This window comes from Bacillus rossius, chromosome 3 (genome assembly GCF_032445375.1).
Source record: "Bacillus rossius redtenbacheri isolate Brsri chromosome 3, Brsri_v3, whole genome shotgun sequence".
Lineage (NCBI taxonomy): Eukaryota > Metazoa > Arthropoda > Insecta > Phasmatodea > Bacillidae > Bacillus > Bacillus rossius.
The window spans coordinates 57,280,917-57,299,788 of NC_086332.1; the positions used below are offsets into that span (position 1 = coordinate 57,280,917).

General features: G+C 42.1%; 1 protein-coding gene across 1 annotated transcript in view; it reads right to left on the reverse strand.

Annotated features, from left to right (window-relative positions):
* LOC134530738 (free fatty acid receptor 4-like) overlaps positions 1–18,271 on the reverse strand; it is a 68,567-nt gene extending 50,296 nt beyond the window's left edge. The window contains exon 1 of the mRNA XM_063365858.1: positions 17,679–18,271. Within this exon, the coding sequence (XP_063221928.1) occupies positions 17,679–18,032 (354 nt within the window). The 5' untranslated portion in view covers positions 18,033–18,271. The remainder of the gene's footprint in view (positions 1–17,678) is intronic.
* Between the last annotated feature and the right edge of the window lie 601 nt (positions 18,272–18,872).

Genomic DNA, 18,872 nt, shown 5'->3' on the forward strand with positions numbered 1-18,872 from the left:
TCCCGGTTCAAAACTCGGTTCACCCCGTGGAGGTAACAAATAGTCTGCGGAGTTTTGTGTTCTCTAGTCACTGATTAGCAATTGGTTGCTAAAGCTTTATAAAGGATAATGCTAGAAGTTTTACCAATACAAGCTTGAAAGGAACTCGCTAGGAAGAATCGTAAACAACAAAAAATGGCATCATGAAGTGAGTAGGCTACTGTTAAACAAAGATGTTGACAACAAAAATCATTATTCCAAATGAAAATTTGTTATTTAGAATGGAAAGATGGGGGATGGAGGTTCGGTTTTGGTTTTGAAATCAATTAAAGCAAAGAAAGCACACAACAACTCCCTCTCTCCTCGCCTCCACGTGATAAATATTTTTAAATGGAATGACGAATCACGTAATATTTCAGATACGGTCAACTGAAAAATGTGTGCGAATCGTTAAAACGCAAGACGAGGGAGGACGAACCGTTTAATTTCCCTCGACGATCCCGCACTCTTGCTCGTGCTGACGTTGTTGCGCACACGTAAAGTAGTGCGAACCAACGTGAAGCGTAAACACCGCCACCCGGTGGCGGCTCGTCTGCTGGGAGGCTTCCAAACACGTCTCCCGACCTCAGAAAGACGCGTGCTTGTCGCGACCCGCCGGCCGCTCTTCCCAGGCGCACACGCAAAACTACCTTCAAAAGTTTTTTTTTTGTTTCAGTTAATGTACGTATTAAATTTTTGTAATTTTTTTTGCAAATGATTTATATCAAATCAATAACATGACAATATTTGATCAATTTATTAACCGCTTAATCAATTAAGGCCCTATTAACATCACCCCATAGCATGAAATCGTGTGTTATACAATTTTGATTCAACCGTTTGTACACACGCATTGTCGTAAAAAAAATATTTTATAGGGTTATCTTCCTAATTGGTTACAGGGAACCCTGAAAATCTCATGTTCCTGGATTTATTTTATAACTATATTTTTATTGATTTAAAAATGATAGGACTATCCTAAAAATATAGAATATTGTGACAAAGGCAAAATCCAAAAAAAAAAAAATAATAATTCTAAATTGTGTACCGCACGAATACATGCACTACGTCCATGCTAGGATTGAAAAAAAAAAGTTTATCTTCAAGGTTCTCAACCATTAAATAAACTCTTATTTAAAAGATAATACAATGGCCATAGGATGAATAGGTACATTTTAAATCACGAGCAAACGCACGAATTTATATATTATTTTATGTATATATACTACACAATATATATTACAAAAGCATAATCATTTATAAAACTACTTCTTTAAGGGCGACAGAAGTACCGCTCTGCAAGCAGCAGGTCTTAGCGTCACGGCGACATCGACATGGTTAGAGGCGAAGATGGGTGGTGAGATGAGGATGGAGTACTGACGGAATGTACCGGGAGGGGGAGACGGGAGTACTCCGGGAAAAACCCAGCGTCTCGCGGCAACGTCCGCCACGTTTCCTATTCGCGAGGCATCTGACCCGGCTCACACAGGCGAGAGGCTAGTGGTCCCCAGGGACGCGGAGTAGCGACCCTGTGACGTCACACGTTGCGATGCTCGTGGCTAGGTCCGAAGTGGTTGTTGGGTTGGTGGTGCGGGCGGGGGGGGGGGGGGGGGGGGTGGACCCAGCATCGAATCTTGGGAGGGGTGAATGACTAGAATTTTATTAGCATGTAATACCTACCAGTTAAATGGGAAGTCAACATTCTGGGGAGAAAAAAAAAAACATGTGAGCGAGTCTTTTAGTAGGCCTACTCGCCAGAGATTTGCAACATCTAACCTCGGTAACGAGTAAATTCATGTGTTCTCATGTTCCAAATACACTTATAATACGAAACTCGGACACGAAATAAAACGTAGCATTCTTTAAAATTATGCCGAGCGTGATAAATATATACGCAACTTTCTTGACGCGAATCACACGTAGTTTCCGCACCCGCCGATAAAATTCTCTGCCGGAGTAGCTACGTCGACTATTGAATAATTTGATTAGCAGACCGACATTTTTAACTATATAATGAAACTACTCCGTTAAAAGAACAAAAATAGACTTGAAAAAAATACTAAACCCCATCTTTGGACCTGTTTTTCAACAAGGAATTTTATTAAAATACTGCCCTATCTTGTTAAAATTCGTTAAACAGTTAATACTCCAACGTTTCCCTTTGGTTTCGTGAAATTTGCTTCGCGCCATCCGCCACAAATGGCAGCACCGTGTTTACACATTTCCGTTTCATTCAGGAAATCACTCCCACCAAATGCCGTATACTGAGAGTTAAAATGTTGACACATCTCTCGAGTAATGCTAATTTAACGCATTTCGGACATCTTTAAATTATTGTTTTCTCTAGATTTTAATTTTGTTCAAGGGGGTTTTGAGGTGGGGGGGGGGGGGGGGGATAGCCTCCATCCCCCAAGGTTTTTTTTTAAATTTATTAATTGCGTGTTGCTTACTGACTTCAAATTTAGTGATTTATGATCTAGGCTAGTTTATCTATTTTAATCAACACAAGACGTATAAAGTAAAATGAAGACATTTTCAAATACCCGTTTACAAATTACGCAAGACGCAAAAACCCGATGCAAACACCAGCCAATTTTCCACTTCTTGCGTTTCGGCGTACGTTTTCGCTTTCTATACATGAAGTGAAGTTTTCAGAAAAATTATAAATAATACAGACTTAATGTGTATGTATATAGAATGTTGTATTTTATTTTTGTCACGTGCATCTAGTTTTTAATAATGAATTATTGCACAGTGAAAACAAATTGTCTTTATATCCAGTATTTAATCATTTTTGTGAAGGAAAAAAAAAAAAAAACTTTATATTTGAAAAGATGCCTGATGAATATATTTTTCTACAGTTTTACTCTTTAACGTTATAGGTTTTATGGTGTCTTTCTACATGCGTGTTTTAAAACTACCATAGTGTTCTTGCAGTGGAGGACGCAAGAGAAGGGGGGGAATAAATTCCCTCTGGAGTTATGAAAAATATACAAGATGTCGGTGAAGGCAATATTTTATTTGGGTGATACAATATGAGCTGTACACAAATCGCAAAGTCAGTGATACATGTTGAAAATGATAATGTAGCTGTTCAAATCCCTAGTTGTTGACGTGTTTTTTGAATACAAATATTCTTATTTTATTTTATATTTTGAAATCCCCTCCTGATATTTTTTTTATCCGAAACTGTTTTCTTGCGTTTACAACTCCGCCGCAATTGCAGGTGCACTTTTGGTTAGATAAAGGGGGGAAAACTAGCAAAGTAACCAATGAGTATAAACAAAGATGTATGTATGCCACAAAACTCGGTTGATGGACCGATTGTTTGAACTGACAGTTTGGACTGGCAAGACGCTGTTACCACACAAGGCAGTTCGGACTGAGGGCTCTCGAGCCAACAGTCTGAACTGATGGGAAGCCTTCAGTTCGTCAGTCCATCAGTTCCGACTGATCAGACCGCCGTCATTGCTCACACACGACAGTTCCCACTGATCATGGGTTGGGGGGGGGGGGGGGGAGCCTGTAGAGTGCACAGTTGCAGGTCTCTCAAGAATGCACTAAGCTAATTTAACAAAATAGCACATGGAAACAATCCATCCAGAAGAAATCACCGAGCATAAACTGGCAACAGCTCCGGTTCAACCGCAAAGTGTGACACCGGCCTGAGGGTGATGTCATCGTAAATTCCGGTGAAACTCGCGCATCGCCCGCGCGTGTGGGCTGAAGCAAAAGCGATTCATGCGCTGACGTCACACGGCGCGAACGTTTGGCGAGAACGACAATTTTTTTTAGGTTAGTGAGTTGGCAAATAGCGTGTAGCTATTTGATTCTGATGAGGAGCAATAGCATACGTGAAGAACACCGTAACAAGTGCGGCCTCCATTCTGATAGGAAAAAAGGGCAAACGAGTGTACGGTAGCCAGGGGCGCAGATCTGAAGGATTCTTATGAAAAAGGGGGAGGGGGTGAAATTCGCAGGGGAGCAACGCAGCCAGGGTTGTACGCGTGAATTTTAAATGGGACAAGTCATCTCTGAACAAGATAGCTTGTATGTTGAATACTGCCCATATTTTGGCCTATATGCATACAATAAGCGGAAAAGTTTCAAATATAAGTACAGAAAGTTTTCCACAAAACATAGTTTTTGCGTTTACTTTTATCAACCACGTTTCACAGTTACTATTTTGCAAGTGCAAGCGGGCCCCCTCAGTGAGGGGCTTCTTAATTCTAGGGGGTGGGGCCCCCCCCCTGATCCAACCCTGGGATCTACGCCCTTGACGGTTGCCATTACGTTTCTATTTCGAGATGAAACGGCGAAATGAAACAAATAGCGGGTGGGGGGGTACTTTCGTGCATTCGTGTACATATCTTGGTTTTCACAGTACGCAATTTGTCTTCCGTCAACAGATGACACGCGTTTATCAAGAATCCAAACGTGTCATATTGTTTTGAATGTAGCTTTTATTTTAAAAATACTTGTTTTTTATTGACATGGAAAATAAAAAAACTTTCGATAAGGGCTGTTTATACTGGATTTTTAATTAGGTTTTTAGTCTTGTAGGCAGCGAGTATATAGAATCAAATACATACCTAACAAGCAAGGTATCTGGAGAAAAAAAATCAGCCGAGGTCTGTGAACATTCACATCAATTTTCTGGAACGATTTGGGGGAAACGATGGAAAAACCGAAATCACGATGGCTCGTTACGTCACCCACACCAAGCCACACGAAGGGCCGTGCCGCAGATCGCCCCGAGAACCGAGCGACTTTCGTTCCGCGCTTCGTCGCGCACGGCGAAATTCACCGATCATTCGCGATGTGTTGCTAGCAGGCATAGGTGGGTCGCGCGATGCTGCTGTCGTCGAGGTGGAGGGGGGAGACGCGTGGAATAAGTACCTCGAGCGAGACGCGAAAAGTTTAAGCTTTTCAAGTTTACGATCAATCCCACATCTCGGTGGCGCTATAAATACATCGATGTAGGTAAAGGAAGGGAGGGGGGAAAGGGAAGGAAGAGGTAGTTTTAACGGGTGGAGCTTTTACTACCCTCCGAGCCCAGAATAAAAGGTGGCTGGGTGGGTGGAGGGTATTGGAGGCCCGGGGACTAGAGACCTCCCACGAGCTGGCGGGGGGAGCCTTCAAGTGTCAGTCCTCGAGGCCTCTTCACGATGGGCTCAGACCGGCGCCGAACACTCCCGCCTGCCACCCACCTCCTCCTCATCATCATCCTTCCCCCCCCCCCCCCCAATCCACTAATCAACAAGCGCCTCCTTCGCGGCTATTAAAAGACTTGCTTTCCCCAGTGAAATTCGTGCGAGAGCGTAAACCGGATAACCTTGTTGAAAGCTGATGTTCGAAAATACGCTTTCCCTCCAAGTTGTGAGCGCTCGGTTCGAGCGGGGACTTCGCTGTGAGAAAATGTTCGGTAATTCACACAAATGAAGCTGATGCATATGCAGAACAAGAAATTACGAACGGTAAATATACATACTTGCCACGAATTTGGATAGAGAAAAATGTCACAATCGTAATATATTTATCATATTTATAAGGAATATTTTCAACACAAAAATATACATATGTTAATAACTTCTAATACACGTTTAGAAACATTTAAAAAGATTGTAGTGTCTTTCGACGTGTTGACAGGAACGGCATCAGCACGCAACGTTTGAAAAGGAGATGGTGACTGGGAAACGCTTGAATCTGCCCAAACGTGCACACTACCCAGCTTATCTGAACACTTTTGAACTGTTGTCGAGTCTCTCTCTTTCCGTTGAAAAGTTGTCGCAATAAGAAACTGCAATTTTTATTTCCTAACCAAATTAAAACTACAACTCTGCAGAAAGCCTACTGCAATCGCGCGCCACGAAATGCCCAGCTCAGTTTAACGCACTAGCAACACGTCGACTCGAAAGGCTCTAGTGCATGTAAGCAACCCCATCCGCCCCTCATTCCCCCTAACTAAATACACGACTTAGCTCAATAACAATTCAACTAAAATAAAAAGGCCCGGGGGGAGGGGGGAGGCAAAGCGTGACGAAAGAGCCTGGTTATTTTCCTTTTAGAAGATCGATCTATCTGTCTTGTATGCAATCTCTTGAAAGGCATATGACGTCACTAAAACGTCTTAACCGCTGCCAACTTGTCGTTCGAGGAATCGAATAAACCGATTCCCTTCAGAGGTTTTTGTTTTGGACGTGGTCTAGATTTTCTTTGATGCTATTCTACAGTGTTCATTTTTAACGACATTAGTATCTTAATGGCACTCTAGCGTGTCCCAGATTATATCTAAATTATTTTCTTCATCGTTTTGATAGCACCTTTGGTTTGAAATAGACGAAAATCGAGTTTCATTTAACACCATATTAATGAATTCCAATTTTCAAGAAGACGATTTTAATAAGTTTTACCTCGGATTATTAAATAAAACTTAAATCTAATAACTTCGTAAAGAAAATTAACGTTTATTTAAAAAAATAACAACGTAACATTGTGCAACGGATTTCAATAAACACAATTTTCGTTGAATCCAATATTTGATGAAGAGCATTCACACGAGCTTTTACATTCAATGGACTAAACTCGATGCATATTTGAGCGTGTGAACACAGCGTCGCGTCGTCGGTGCAAAGAAGCGTGCTGAAGTCGCGGCAGGTCGTCCCCGAGCCGTGGGCGGACATCGCGAGTCGAACAACAGGCAGTCGGCGACGCAAACTACCCCGGGACGAACCGCTGGAACTTCCACGCGTGTCCAGCGAAAACCACAAGTCGAATTCTCTCTCTTATTTTTCCCTGATACATATTTACGTCTTTCTTTAACGTTTCGATGACCAACATATGCATTATATAAAGCAAACCATATTTTTTTGCGTAACACTGCCGTAGTCGCTGTGTTATCCAAGGCTGTTGTTTGTCTGTATTTACTGTTATTGTTTCAAATGTCTCGTCGTTGTCAGCCCAATGGGTTTTCGTCTGTGCTGTGATTTCTTTCTGACTAATCCCTTCCATAAAATTCTTAGTGCTGGCTATACTTTTAACATCGGCTGATTTTAGCTTGTTTTCTGTGTTTTTGTGCGTTCATTTTTTATTGTCCACTCTTCAAGTTTTCTTTATGACATACAGTATAAACCAACGATGGTGAATGTCCAAAATAATGTTTTAAATCATTACGGTATATTACTGTTTACACAGTAGTTAACATTGGAAGAGTAATTTTTCCTTAACACCGAGACAACATCACAGAAGGACTCTAGCCTGACATGCAAAAATTATATATGTAACTACACAATAATATTTGACACATTGGTATAGCAACAAACAAATACAGGGCTAGCGGTACACGACAACCTTTGTCTAACAACTCTATTTAATTCCCCTGACCTAACATATTTCCCTGACTTCCCTTATTTCTCCAGGATTTCAAAATTCCCTCATAGTTCCAGATATTTCTTATTTTCCCTGAAGCTGGACATCATTTTCCTCAGCTCTAACATGCTTCAAGGCAAATAAGTACAGCTGAAACTGTTTTAGACCATGGGGAGGCGACGTTTATGACGGAGTTCTAAAATATCACTACACAAACGCATGTTTCAAAAGTCTGGCGGGCAGGATACTCTTCCAGTCTTGAAAACCACATCGATCGTTAGTGTCGAAACTTCCAACGCAAAATTTCCCAGTCATAATGATTGAAAGTAACAGTTATGACGAGCCAAGTTGAACTGAAAACCTACCTTACTCCACTCTTTCGTGTATATATTAACATAAACTTTAAATTACAGAATAATGGTTCTTAAATAGATTGTAATAAAGTATTCCGGGCCTATTTACCCAGATTGACTATAGAGGGATCGTAATACATATCATGATGCAAAATAAAGATCTTTATTATCTGGTTTAAAATATCGATCTGATGTTTAGCACGATCCATTTTAAACATTCTGAAGGAAAATAGTCGATATAGTATGTGTCATGTAACTTGTTCCAAATTGTACAGTACAAATTTCCCAACAGTCAGTCACATGCTAAGCAACATAATGGCGTTTGTTTACAAACAGTGAAAGCCACGTGAATTTCACTAGACTCTGCTGACAGAGAACATTGGCAGAAGGATACGTAGACCATTGGCCTACTAATTTTGAGAACTACTGTCAAATTTTAGATGAGTTCCATGACACAGACTATGTACAGCTTTAAATGCCCACCTTCACCAGAACTCATCACTGCTGATCTAAACACACGCACTCCACACAGAATGAAACGCAGAAGCTTGAGTTCGCTCGGAAGCGGAGGGAGCGGCAATGACTTGCGCGGCCCCAGTGTGAGCAGATAACAGACGGTACGCTCGCTGGTCGGGGGATCACGGGCCATCTGCGGTCGAGCGGGGCTCGGTCTTCAGGCCGGTGTCCCGCCACGCGGCTGGAGAGGAGCCACCATTGTTGCTCGGACCACTGTCATTAAATATGATTACTGGCAAGTATCCGATACGACTCGCACGCCACCTAGACGTAAACTTCCTCGTGTTTCGAAGGTTTGTGTGCACACAATTTCACAGAGATCGGATGAACGATGCGTTAACAATGAAATGGCGAAATATCATCAAGAATAATTAAATTATGCTATAAGGGTTGGCTGTATAGACAAGTTACATTCCTCGTGTCATTTGAATTTATCTATATGTTTTAATTTAATATTTCATTGAATATTGAGAATAAAAAAGAAGTGCTACTGCTTGGCCGAAAGTGACTCTCCCAAAGAGGCAGCGGCGGGATAAGCACCCATAGTGAAGGGCCGCCCTGCTGGGCTGCTCTTTAGGGCTGTAGGGCCAGCCACTCAGGAGCTAGCTGTACCAGCCAGGGTGACTGACCCGTCTCTTTCTTTCCCACTGGGCAATGGGGAAGCTGCATTTCGAGGCCAGCCGTACATTCAATTTAAAACTAATTTCTAACATACCATACCAATAATAATTCTGATTAAAGAGATTCATGTACCGCTGTACGAATGCCACAAATATCAAAATCCAAGTGAATGACAATAAAAATCTGCCCATAAACACGAAAAACTGGCTGCGGGGGCGGAGCATAAGTTTTCCAATGAGCGCTGGTTGGTGGACGGGGAACTCCGGGTCACTGAACAGGCTCCTCGAGCTACAAAGTACGGAGCAGAAAAAAAGTCTCGATACTGCCTCGAAGGCGTACTGACGCATCCAGCCTTCGAAAGGTTGCAGCACCTTTAAGTATTTGATCCAGTTCTGGAGCCTGAAGCCTAAAAGCCAAATTCAGGTTATTGTGTCGGGCCTGTGGAGGCACGAAATATTCTATTGAATAACAATTCCGTCCGTTATTTACGATATAATGCTAATGGTAAATGAATAATTAATATGTTAAATTCATAAGTCTAACCTCTAGCTGCAAAGTTTTGTGAGCGGCCATTTTTTAATTCAATTGTTATTTTATTTGTTGATCTCACAACCAGTTTTGTTTTTTTAACCGGAGAACAAAGGAAAACAGATCAAAGGCCTTAACTGCCGGCGTTCCTAAGAAAAGGGTGGGTTGCACTTTATAAAGCTACTATTTGTTTTTCTATCCGATCGCTAACCAGTTGACTTCAACTTCAGAACAGACCTCCACTCCATAGACTCATGTCTCCATGCAAAATCAGGTCCGAATCAAAAAAAGTCGAGAGATTAACGCGTCATCGACGGCGGAGTCATCAGGGGTGATGACATGTTGATGAAGTACCGTGGAGATGAACTGGTAAATGAAGCGAGAGCACCCCGAAATAAAAACTGCTCACACATCCGCCATGTTTACCACGCACGGATAATCCAATTTGACCTCGTCTAGAATGACACCTGGGCGAGTGATCAGACCACCCGACCCGGTGGCTTCTGACAGACGTCTGGAGTCGAGTCCCAGAGCGGCCATATTGAGTTGGTCCTTCCCCAGGGATTCTTTAAGTCCACTCCAGGCCAATGCTGGGCTGGTCTTAGCCACAGGCGATTTCCTCCCCGGTTTCCTAGGAACATCATAGCGAGTGTACCCGCCTACATTGGCCCCACGGCCTTCGGAACGGCACACTGTTAGAAATTACGGGAAATTTACGGACTTCTCAACGAAAAATTAATCCAAAATAAACGAAGAGTTATACGTCATCTCTGATAGCTGGATATTCGTAGAAACTAAACAAAATATCATCTTCCGAATAATGTTTTTCTGTATAATCAGTTTATACAAAGAATGTGGAAGAAATAAGGGTGTTTTTTGCATGATTCCAAATAGGTTTTTTAGGTTTTACTTCTATACCAAGATTATTCTTGAAGGTTTATGTTCAAAGTAAGTGTTTTTAGAACTATAAAATATACGAAGTTAAGGGTAAATTTGCGAAGATCCCTCGATAATTTGTAACCAGCGTTTTTCGTAAATATAAGGTTAAAATTTTTAACAGTACTGGGGAAGCGGGGAGTTTTGGGGGGCAGGAACTATGTTTCCCTCTGAATCTAAAAGTGCAAAAATCCACCCACGAAAAGTTCGTAAAACGAACGTGAACCAATAAAATTCGGAATGGGGTTGAAACCCTATTTTTAAGTAATCCCGTGTTATCTGTTTGATTTGGGGCGTTGAAGAAGAGATTACGCCAACAAACAAGTCGGACAATCGATTCCAGTCGCTGCTTTCGCGTGGCTCGCTTTCGGAGCCGGGAGATGAAATACGGGAAGTCATAACCGAGATCCCGCACCTCCGATTGTTAACGGCCGCGGATGTTTGGAGATTCGGGAAACAGAGACGTACCAGTGTTTGCTTTTCCAGACTGGCGGCGGCGCTGCGACTTGACCTCCCCGGCGAGGCGTCTGTTCGCAGGTCGTGCTCGGTCCCGCGATCGGAAACTACGTCCTCATTCACTAGTGGATCACGCGCTTCTCCGGACAAGCCATCACCTATAGGTTACGGCTGATGTATTATTCAAAAGAAAGTTAACCACGGCTTGGTAAAATGCATTTTTTATACGAAGATAATCTTTGTCAACACTTCAGGCTCGGTCTCACCTCGATTTGAGATCATTTCCGGTTAATTTATGTTCCGTCGTAAATTTTATCAACATGAGTGCATTTTTGAAATAAATACTAACCAATTTAATAGCAGTGAAAGGTCACGCATGTGTTTATACGATAGCATATCAACAGGTAACGCAACATTTCAATTTGTTGTAAGTAGGTAAATAATTAGTAAAAACTATATAATTTTCAAAAAAGGGTAACTAGAGGGCGCTATTTACATGGCGCAATGCAAGATCTCGTGAAACCTCCCTCGATTTATGATTACTTACGTAACCTTTCACAACACGAAAATTACGTTATGATTTGGGGAGAAACGTTTTGACCCAACAAAAAATGCAAAAGAGCTACTGGAATAAATAAACGGGGAATCTATTAATTAATATGAATGACAAGCAAATGGAATAACCACCATGGCATGTCTGACCGAGGCTTAATACAACCACCGAAACCCAACCACTACTACTACTGCAGTTGCCAGTGGCGGCCCCAGACTTTGCGGAGTCCTGCGCTTTTTACTTTCATGGAGGCTCTCCACCAAAAGATTGCAAACAATAATTCTTTCAAACAAAATTTTAAGCCAATCTGTAATTAAAATTTCGACGATGGTTTTGTAATATATCTTAAGACATTTTTATATTCTTTCCTGATAAATTAATTTCGGGTCAGTTTTATTAACGTTTATGATCGAATAACAGCGGAATCGCGTAGTTGTACGAGAAAAACTTTTTCAGAGATTTTTTTTCTAATATGAAATAACTCATTAAAATATGTATTGACCAGCACATTAATTACATACTAATAAATTTTTAATTATCCTTTTCCCATTAATGTCCATGTTGTAAAAACAACACTAGGCAAACAAGTAGGTAAAATAAAAATAAAAACATCGGCGCGGGGGCCCTGGAGCCGCATGCCCGCTTGGTCCACGTGGTGTGCGAGTCAGGGCGGCGCGCATGGCCGCGGGCGAAGGACGAGTGTTGATCCCTAGAGTGGCTGGAGTCAAGTCGCTAATTGGCGGACAGGGCGGCCCGGCGCTGCACACAGGGCGCGCGGTGACGAAGATGAAGATGATGTCACGGCCAATCAGGCGGACGCGGCGATGGGCCAGCTGCCCGCGAGGGGAGACCTCTCTGCCTCTCTGTCTCTCCCCTCCTCCCCGCCTTGGTTGGCTGTCGTCGCTCTCGCGGGCTGTGGCCCGGTATGTGCCCTACGTCCCTCAGGGATTGCCGAAGGCTGGCGTTTCGCAGGTTCTTCGCGAGCTGACCCAGGTCGTGAACACTGACCCACACGCAGTCCGCGAAGCACTGGCTGACTTGGTGAGTCGTTATCTCGGCAATCGGCGGTAATTACCCCCTTCTTTCTGGGCAAGACTGTCACGTGACGTAAACTCAAAGGCGTCGGAACGTCTACCCTAGTTTGAGGAAAAACATTCTAATCGTTAAAATACTGTTAGTTAAGAGTTATTGAAGTGAAAACTTCTTTGTAGCCGGTAGGTTATGTCGAGGCGATAACGTCATAAGAGCGTAATGCAAATGCAACGCTCAGAGCGCAACGAAAAGTACAACGATCAGGAGTGTGGCATGACGTCGGGGGGGGGGGGGGGGGGAGGGAGAGGGGCTCGTGAGTGGAACGCTCGATGGAATGTTCGTATTATTGCGTGCTTGCGCACGTGTGCATTTTCATACTTGCGCACTCACGTGATTTTACACTTGTATACTTGCATACTTTCTCATTTGCATACTTGCTCACTCGCATACTGGCACACATTCTCATATATTCTTATACCTCCATCTAACAAGTTTCTCTTCAAACATTCGAGGCGGTCATTTACCCTTTTCTGTAACTACTGTGATAATACACTTGAAGCAAAACGTACCAAATCACAAAATATTAACTTCTAAAACTGCCTGTGTGACCTTTTATACTGACTGAAAGTCGGGCTTTCCATGTTTGATATATTGTATTACTAGTGGATTCAAAAATCAAGCGCTGAAGACCAAAATCGGTTTAGGTCTATATGTAATGCGGGGTAACGACCGTATGGGTGGACATACCACAAGCCTACCCGGACAGTGATCGCTGATTGAGCCACGTGACCCTCTGACGTCATGGGCGGTATGGGCGATGGTCCGAACCTGAAATTTTTGTCTCAGACTGTGTCCTTTGGTAGCATAGAATAATAACACTCGTGATAATTGCTGTTTCTGGTTCCCATTAAAAAAAAAGGAGGGGGGGGGAGTTAAACATAAAATAACGAACGATGTGGTAGTAACAAGAAGCCAAGAAGACCAAGCGAAATATTGATTAGAGCAATCCGTTTGAGATCGGCGCTTTTCAAATATCGAACACACAAATTTATTTTTGGCAGTGTGATTTGGATTTATTTATTAGCATTTACTTTTGTCTTACCGAATAACTAAATATTAATGAACTTTTATAACTTTCACAAGTTAAATCAATATTCAAAACTAAGCCACATATTTATAATGCATGAAAACAACACACAAAAACAATCGAAAAACACATACTTTGCCTACACATACATATATATGTGTGTGTATATATATATGTATATATGTAAATATGTATATATATATACATATTTACTGCGCTCAGACTACTTAACGAATTAGTGCATTCGGACACCGGACATCGCAACTGTAGACAGGGAAGTTTTCCGTGCGACAATGTGACTTCATTCACAATTGCATAAGGACATGGACCGCCCACAATTTCGGACTGTTATAGACGGGCCTTAAGAAGATTTGGAAGGTGGCATCGTGCGTGAATGACGGGAATATAAAATAAAATTATATAATCCGAACGACTTGTTGGAATACGATGGGGTTGATTTTGTCGGCAAGATATTTTTATTGGAGACATGAATGTACGTAACTATTAAATACAGTGTAAGTTAAAAAAAAAAGTCTAACGGTTTTTCATAAAATAAGGGCTTGAGACAAAAAAAATAAAAAAATTGCTGTAAAATTATTAAAATCTTTTAAGCAAATTCTTCATAGTAACTAAATCTTAGAACGAAATATATTTCAACTTTTTTCTTTTACAACTGCATAAAGAATGTTTAAATAAATTAAAGATTTGCTTAACTTTTAAGATATTTCTTTTTGATGTTTTTCTTATGTGATTTTAATAATTTTACAGGAATATATTTCTTTAAAGCTATTATTTTATTTAAAACTGTTTGCTTTTTTTAAAACTATACACTGTATTGACCATTTCTATACATTCAGGTTTCCGTAATAGCTAGCCGGAAAAACAAAGCCAATCGAATTCTGTCAAATCGTTCAGATTCTATTACAGTTTTTATATTCTCGTCATTCATGCACGACGCGACCTTTCCTGTCCTCCTGAACCCGGATATTTCCACCCAGAGGAAAACGTGGTCGTCGCCGTAAGACGCTGGGTTTTCTCAGGTTCAACTCCGACATTTCCCCACCAGCTCATTCCGACATTGTTCCTCTCATCTCACCGCACCGGTCCGAAAGCCTCGAAGATGGTGATATCTTGGCTGCGGCCTACATCGACAGGACGGCAGAAAGTCCACACAATGGAGGGTAGAACTACAGGTCAGATCCCTCTCGGCCATCTCTGCCACACGAAACAAACATTAGACTAGCCGGGAACAGTATACCGTCGCGTCCATCCATCAGCTCTTCGAGCGATTTTCAACACTCCCCACGTCCTACGCAATACTTTTCCATTTCAACTGATGAGAAAGCTTAAATTTTGGAGAAAATATCTCTAGTAATGGGAGGTTAGCTTGACTATTCTTTCATATGTATAATCATTCAACTATTTTTTTCGCTAATATTTTTTCAGATAATTGCCGAGTAACCATAAATAATTACGAGTATTTACTCTTCTGTGCATCGGAAGAATATGGTTTCAAAAATCAATTATTTAAAGGTGTTCCAAAGCAAGTATATTAATTGGATGTTATAATTTAATCCCGACTTTTATAGTTCCTATCACGTATCCATGTTAATCTCTTGATCCTAATTTATTTATTTATTTTATTTATTTATCGTCTTTATTGGTGGCGAAGTTAAGGCGGTACGCCTTCTCTTACACTTAACCACTTTTATGCAATTACATCAAAGATTTGAGTATTAAAAACTAAGCATGATATAGACTAAATATTAAGAGAACAAATTAAAATTTTAACTTAATGTTCAAATATTAACTATTACAAAAGATTCAACCATAACTAATTATAAAGTAATTAAAAACTAAGCATAGACATACATAAAAAGGAAAGTAATTAAACATACAGCAAATAGTATCAAGACCGAGAAAAAAAACATTAGGTGCTACTACATTAAAACCAGTCACTCGCACATTCACACACAGAATCAAGCAGTAGGGTAGCAGCGAAGTGGTCATGGTAAGCAGTTGTTACAAAGATGTTTTTTCTTTTTTCAGCCTGTACTTAAAGGATGCTAGATTTTTTGTTTGCCTTGTCGCTTGGTCTAATTTATTCCAGAGCCTGCTACTTACGGTTGCAAAAGATCCCGACAGACATTTGGATGAGTGCACTGGGATAGATAGCATTGGGTTGCGTGTGGATCGCGTGTCATGGCTATGGTAACTATGTAGGTAATTAATACTGGCTGACATATAATGAGGTGATACCTGCTGCAGCACCTTATAAGCAAGGATAAGCATGTGCATTTTGCGTCTTTGTGCGAGAGTGAGCCATTTTAACTGCTGGTAGTATTGGGTTAGATGATCACGTAATTTAAGGTTAAAAATGTATCTTACGCAGCAGTTTTGGAGCTTCTGTAGTCGCTTAGCTAGTTTATCAGTTAAATCAGGAAAGAGGACATCGTAGTAATCAAAGTGGGGCATAATTAATGTTTGAACAAGCATGGTTTTAATACTAAGTGGAAGCAAATTTTTTAACCGTCGTAAGAAGTGAAGGGAAAAATGTACCTTCTTACATATTTGCATTATCTGCTCCCTCCAGGTTAAGGTTGTGTTTATCAGGACTCCCAGATTTCTTACGACGTTAGAGAACTGAATATCAACTCCTTGGAGCGTTAAGTTACAGCATTTGTTAGGAATTAATTCAGTGAGTTTATGAGGAGAACCAATTAATATTGCTTGGGTTTTATTTGCATTCAGCCTGAGTTTATTAACTTTTGCCCACTTAGAGACAGAATCGAGATCATCATTGACAGAACAAATTGACTGATTGATATCGGTTGCTTTTGCGTGAATATATATTTGCACATCATCGGCATACATGTGGTATTGGCAATGTTTTAAGCATTTAGGTAGATCATTTATGAATATTGTAAATAAAAGTGGCCCAAGAATTGAACCCTGAGGAACACCTGCTAATATTGGGAGCCACGTGGATACTTCGGTATTGAGAACGACACGTTGGTAACGACCACCTAGGTAGGAATTGAACCATGTACAAACACTATCAGAAAAATTATATTGAATTGACATTTTTTGTACAATAAGATTGTGATCTACTGAATCAAATGCTTTACTAAAGTCAAGCAACGTTAGGATCGTTATTTCACGCCTATCAATAGCATGACGTATGCTATCAGTAACATTAATGAGGGCAGTAGTGGTACTGTGGCCGGGTCTAAATCCTGATTGGAAGGTATCTAAAAAATTTCTCTGTAAAAGGTAAGCATAGGTTTGTTTGTGCACCAGATGCTCAAAGGCTTTGGAGACATTTGGCAAGATGCTTATAGGGCGAAAATCTTTAGCTGTCTCAGGAGACTTAATTTTTGGTATGGGCTTTATGTGTGAATACTTCCACTCTGTCGGGTATTTACCTATTGTAAGGGATACGTTAAAAATATGTTCTAATACAGGGACTACAAAAGGTAAAATAATTTCCAGCATTTTAATTGATATTTGGTCGTTACCAATTGCATTACTTTTGATGCGACGCAAGGCTTTCGCGACATCTAGACATGACACAGGAGAGAAGAAAAACTTATCTTCAGAATACTCAGAGTTGTTAGGTACGAATGTGTCAGAAGATTTGGTTGTGGTCGGGATTGACGTATCTGTATGCTGGCTAACGAAAAATGAATTTAACTGATTTGCTGTTAAATTATGACTTTTAAGATCAGAATCTTTCTGTGATGAGTTAATACCCGCTGTTCTAAGACTAGCCCACAATTTCTTAGGCTCAGAACGAAACTCGTAGAGACCATACAAATGTTTTCGTTTGGCTGTTCTTACAGCTTGAGTACACTGGTTCCTGAGTTTTCTGTAAATTTCAAACATTTCACCTTTAAGAGACGAGTTGTGTTTTCTTTCTGTTTTGAAAATTCGAAACGCATGGTCCTGTATGCACTGGAACTGTGGTACATGATGCTGGATGTTTTAATTTAGTACGTCGAGATTTCATGGACATAACACAGACTTGAAATATTAAAAATGAATTATGATCGTCAAGTCGAATACGAAAGACAAAATTTCGACAAAACATAACTTTCGCAAGTATGTTTCGACGAAGTAAATGAAAACAACACGCACCGTGTGCCACAGTACGATAGTACCATCAGGATGAAGGGGTAAACTCGGATACGGACGGAGGCGGCGCAGCTACCTGCGAGTAGGGCAGCAGGCGGCAGACCACGTCGCCCAGCACCCACTGCTGCGTGACGCGCGTCACGGCGACGGCCGGGATGCCGAGTGCGAACACCAGGTCGGCGGCCACCAGGTTCAGCAGGAAGCAGTTGGTGACGGTGCGCAGCTCGCGGTGGCGCAGCACCGCCGCGCCGATGGCCAGGTTCGCCGCCGCCGACGCCGCCAGCACGCACGCCAGCACCGCCGCCTCGGCCGCCGCCGCGCCGTCGCGCGCGCCGAACTCGCTGTAGAAGGTGAAGAAGTAGCGCCGGCCCCAGTCGCCGATCGCGTCCACGCCCTCCAGGTAGGACGTGTTCACGGCCGCGTCGTGCATCGCGCGAGTCACCTGCGGCCCGCCGCGGGCATGCCTCGTCCGGGCTCCGGGAAACCGTTACTCGCGATGCAGTCTCCCTTCTCCCCCCACCCCTGACGAGAGCACGCGCCCGCAAACCAACAGCTGCCTCGCGCGCCGGCCTATTGTGTTGTTGCGGCGCGCGCGAAGGGATCTCGCTGGCGATACCAACTGCTGTTCCTCCCCTCCTCGCCGCCACCCCTCCGCGGCAAACACTCTCCCTCGCACAGGGCCGCCAACCTGCGCGGAGTGCGGCGCAGGCAGGACGGACTCTCGCCGCGGGTGACGTCACCAGTGACGCTCGGCCGCCGGGAGGGGTGGGAGGAGTTCGCTTGGATGACGTCCGGTCGAGTGGTCTCCTTGTCCGACTGAGTAACGACGACCCCCCTTCCCCTTTTCCCAAGCGCGGCTCCAAGTGAAGAGCGATAGGGACGATAATCCTGACCGAGCCCCATTTTTTTTATCGCATATTTGTCTTACTCCAGTACTTTTGAATTTATGTGTAACATAAAAATCGTATGAAAATTAATTAAAGTTCAGTATTTGAGACTTGATGTAGGCTTTGTGACATACTATAATTTTGTAAATATTCAATGACCAATCTATTAGTAATATTTCCTATAATTTTCTGCAACTGCGCTTTGTCTTTGTATGCTAGCCCCTCCCGAAAAGTTCTCCTGCAGTCGCCGCTGGCGTTAAGCCCCATGGCTCAAGGTCCCCAAGTTAGATTGTGAGAGCCGCACATTCAGTATTACAGAAACTGTAGGATTCCACAAAAACATGATGTTTCGCGAGTGTTGATGGCGCAGAGGTAAAACAACT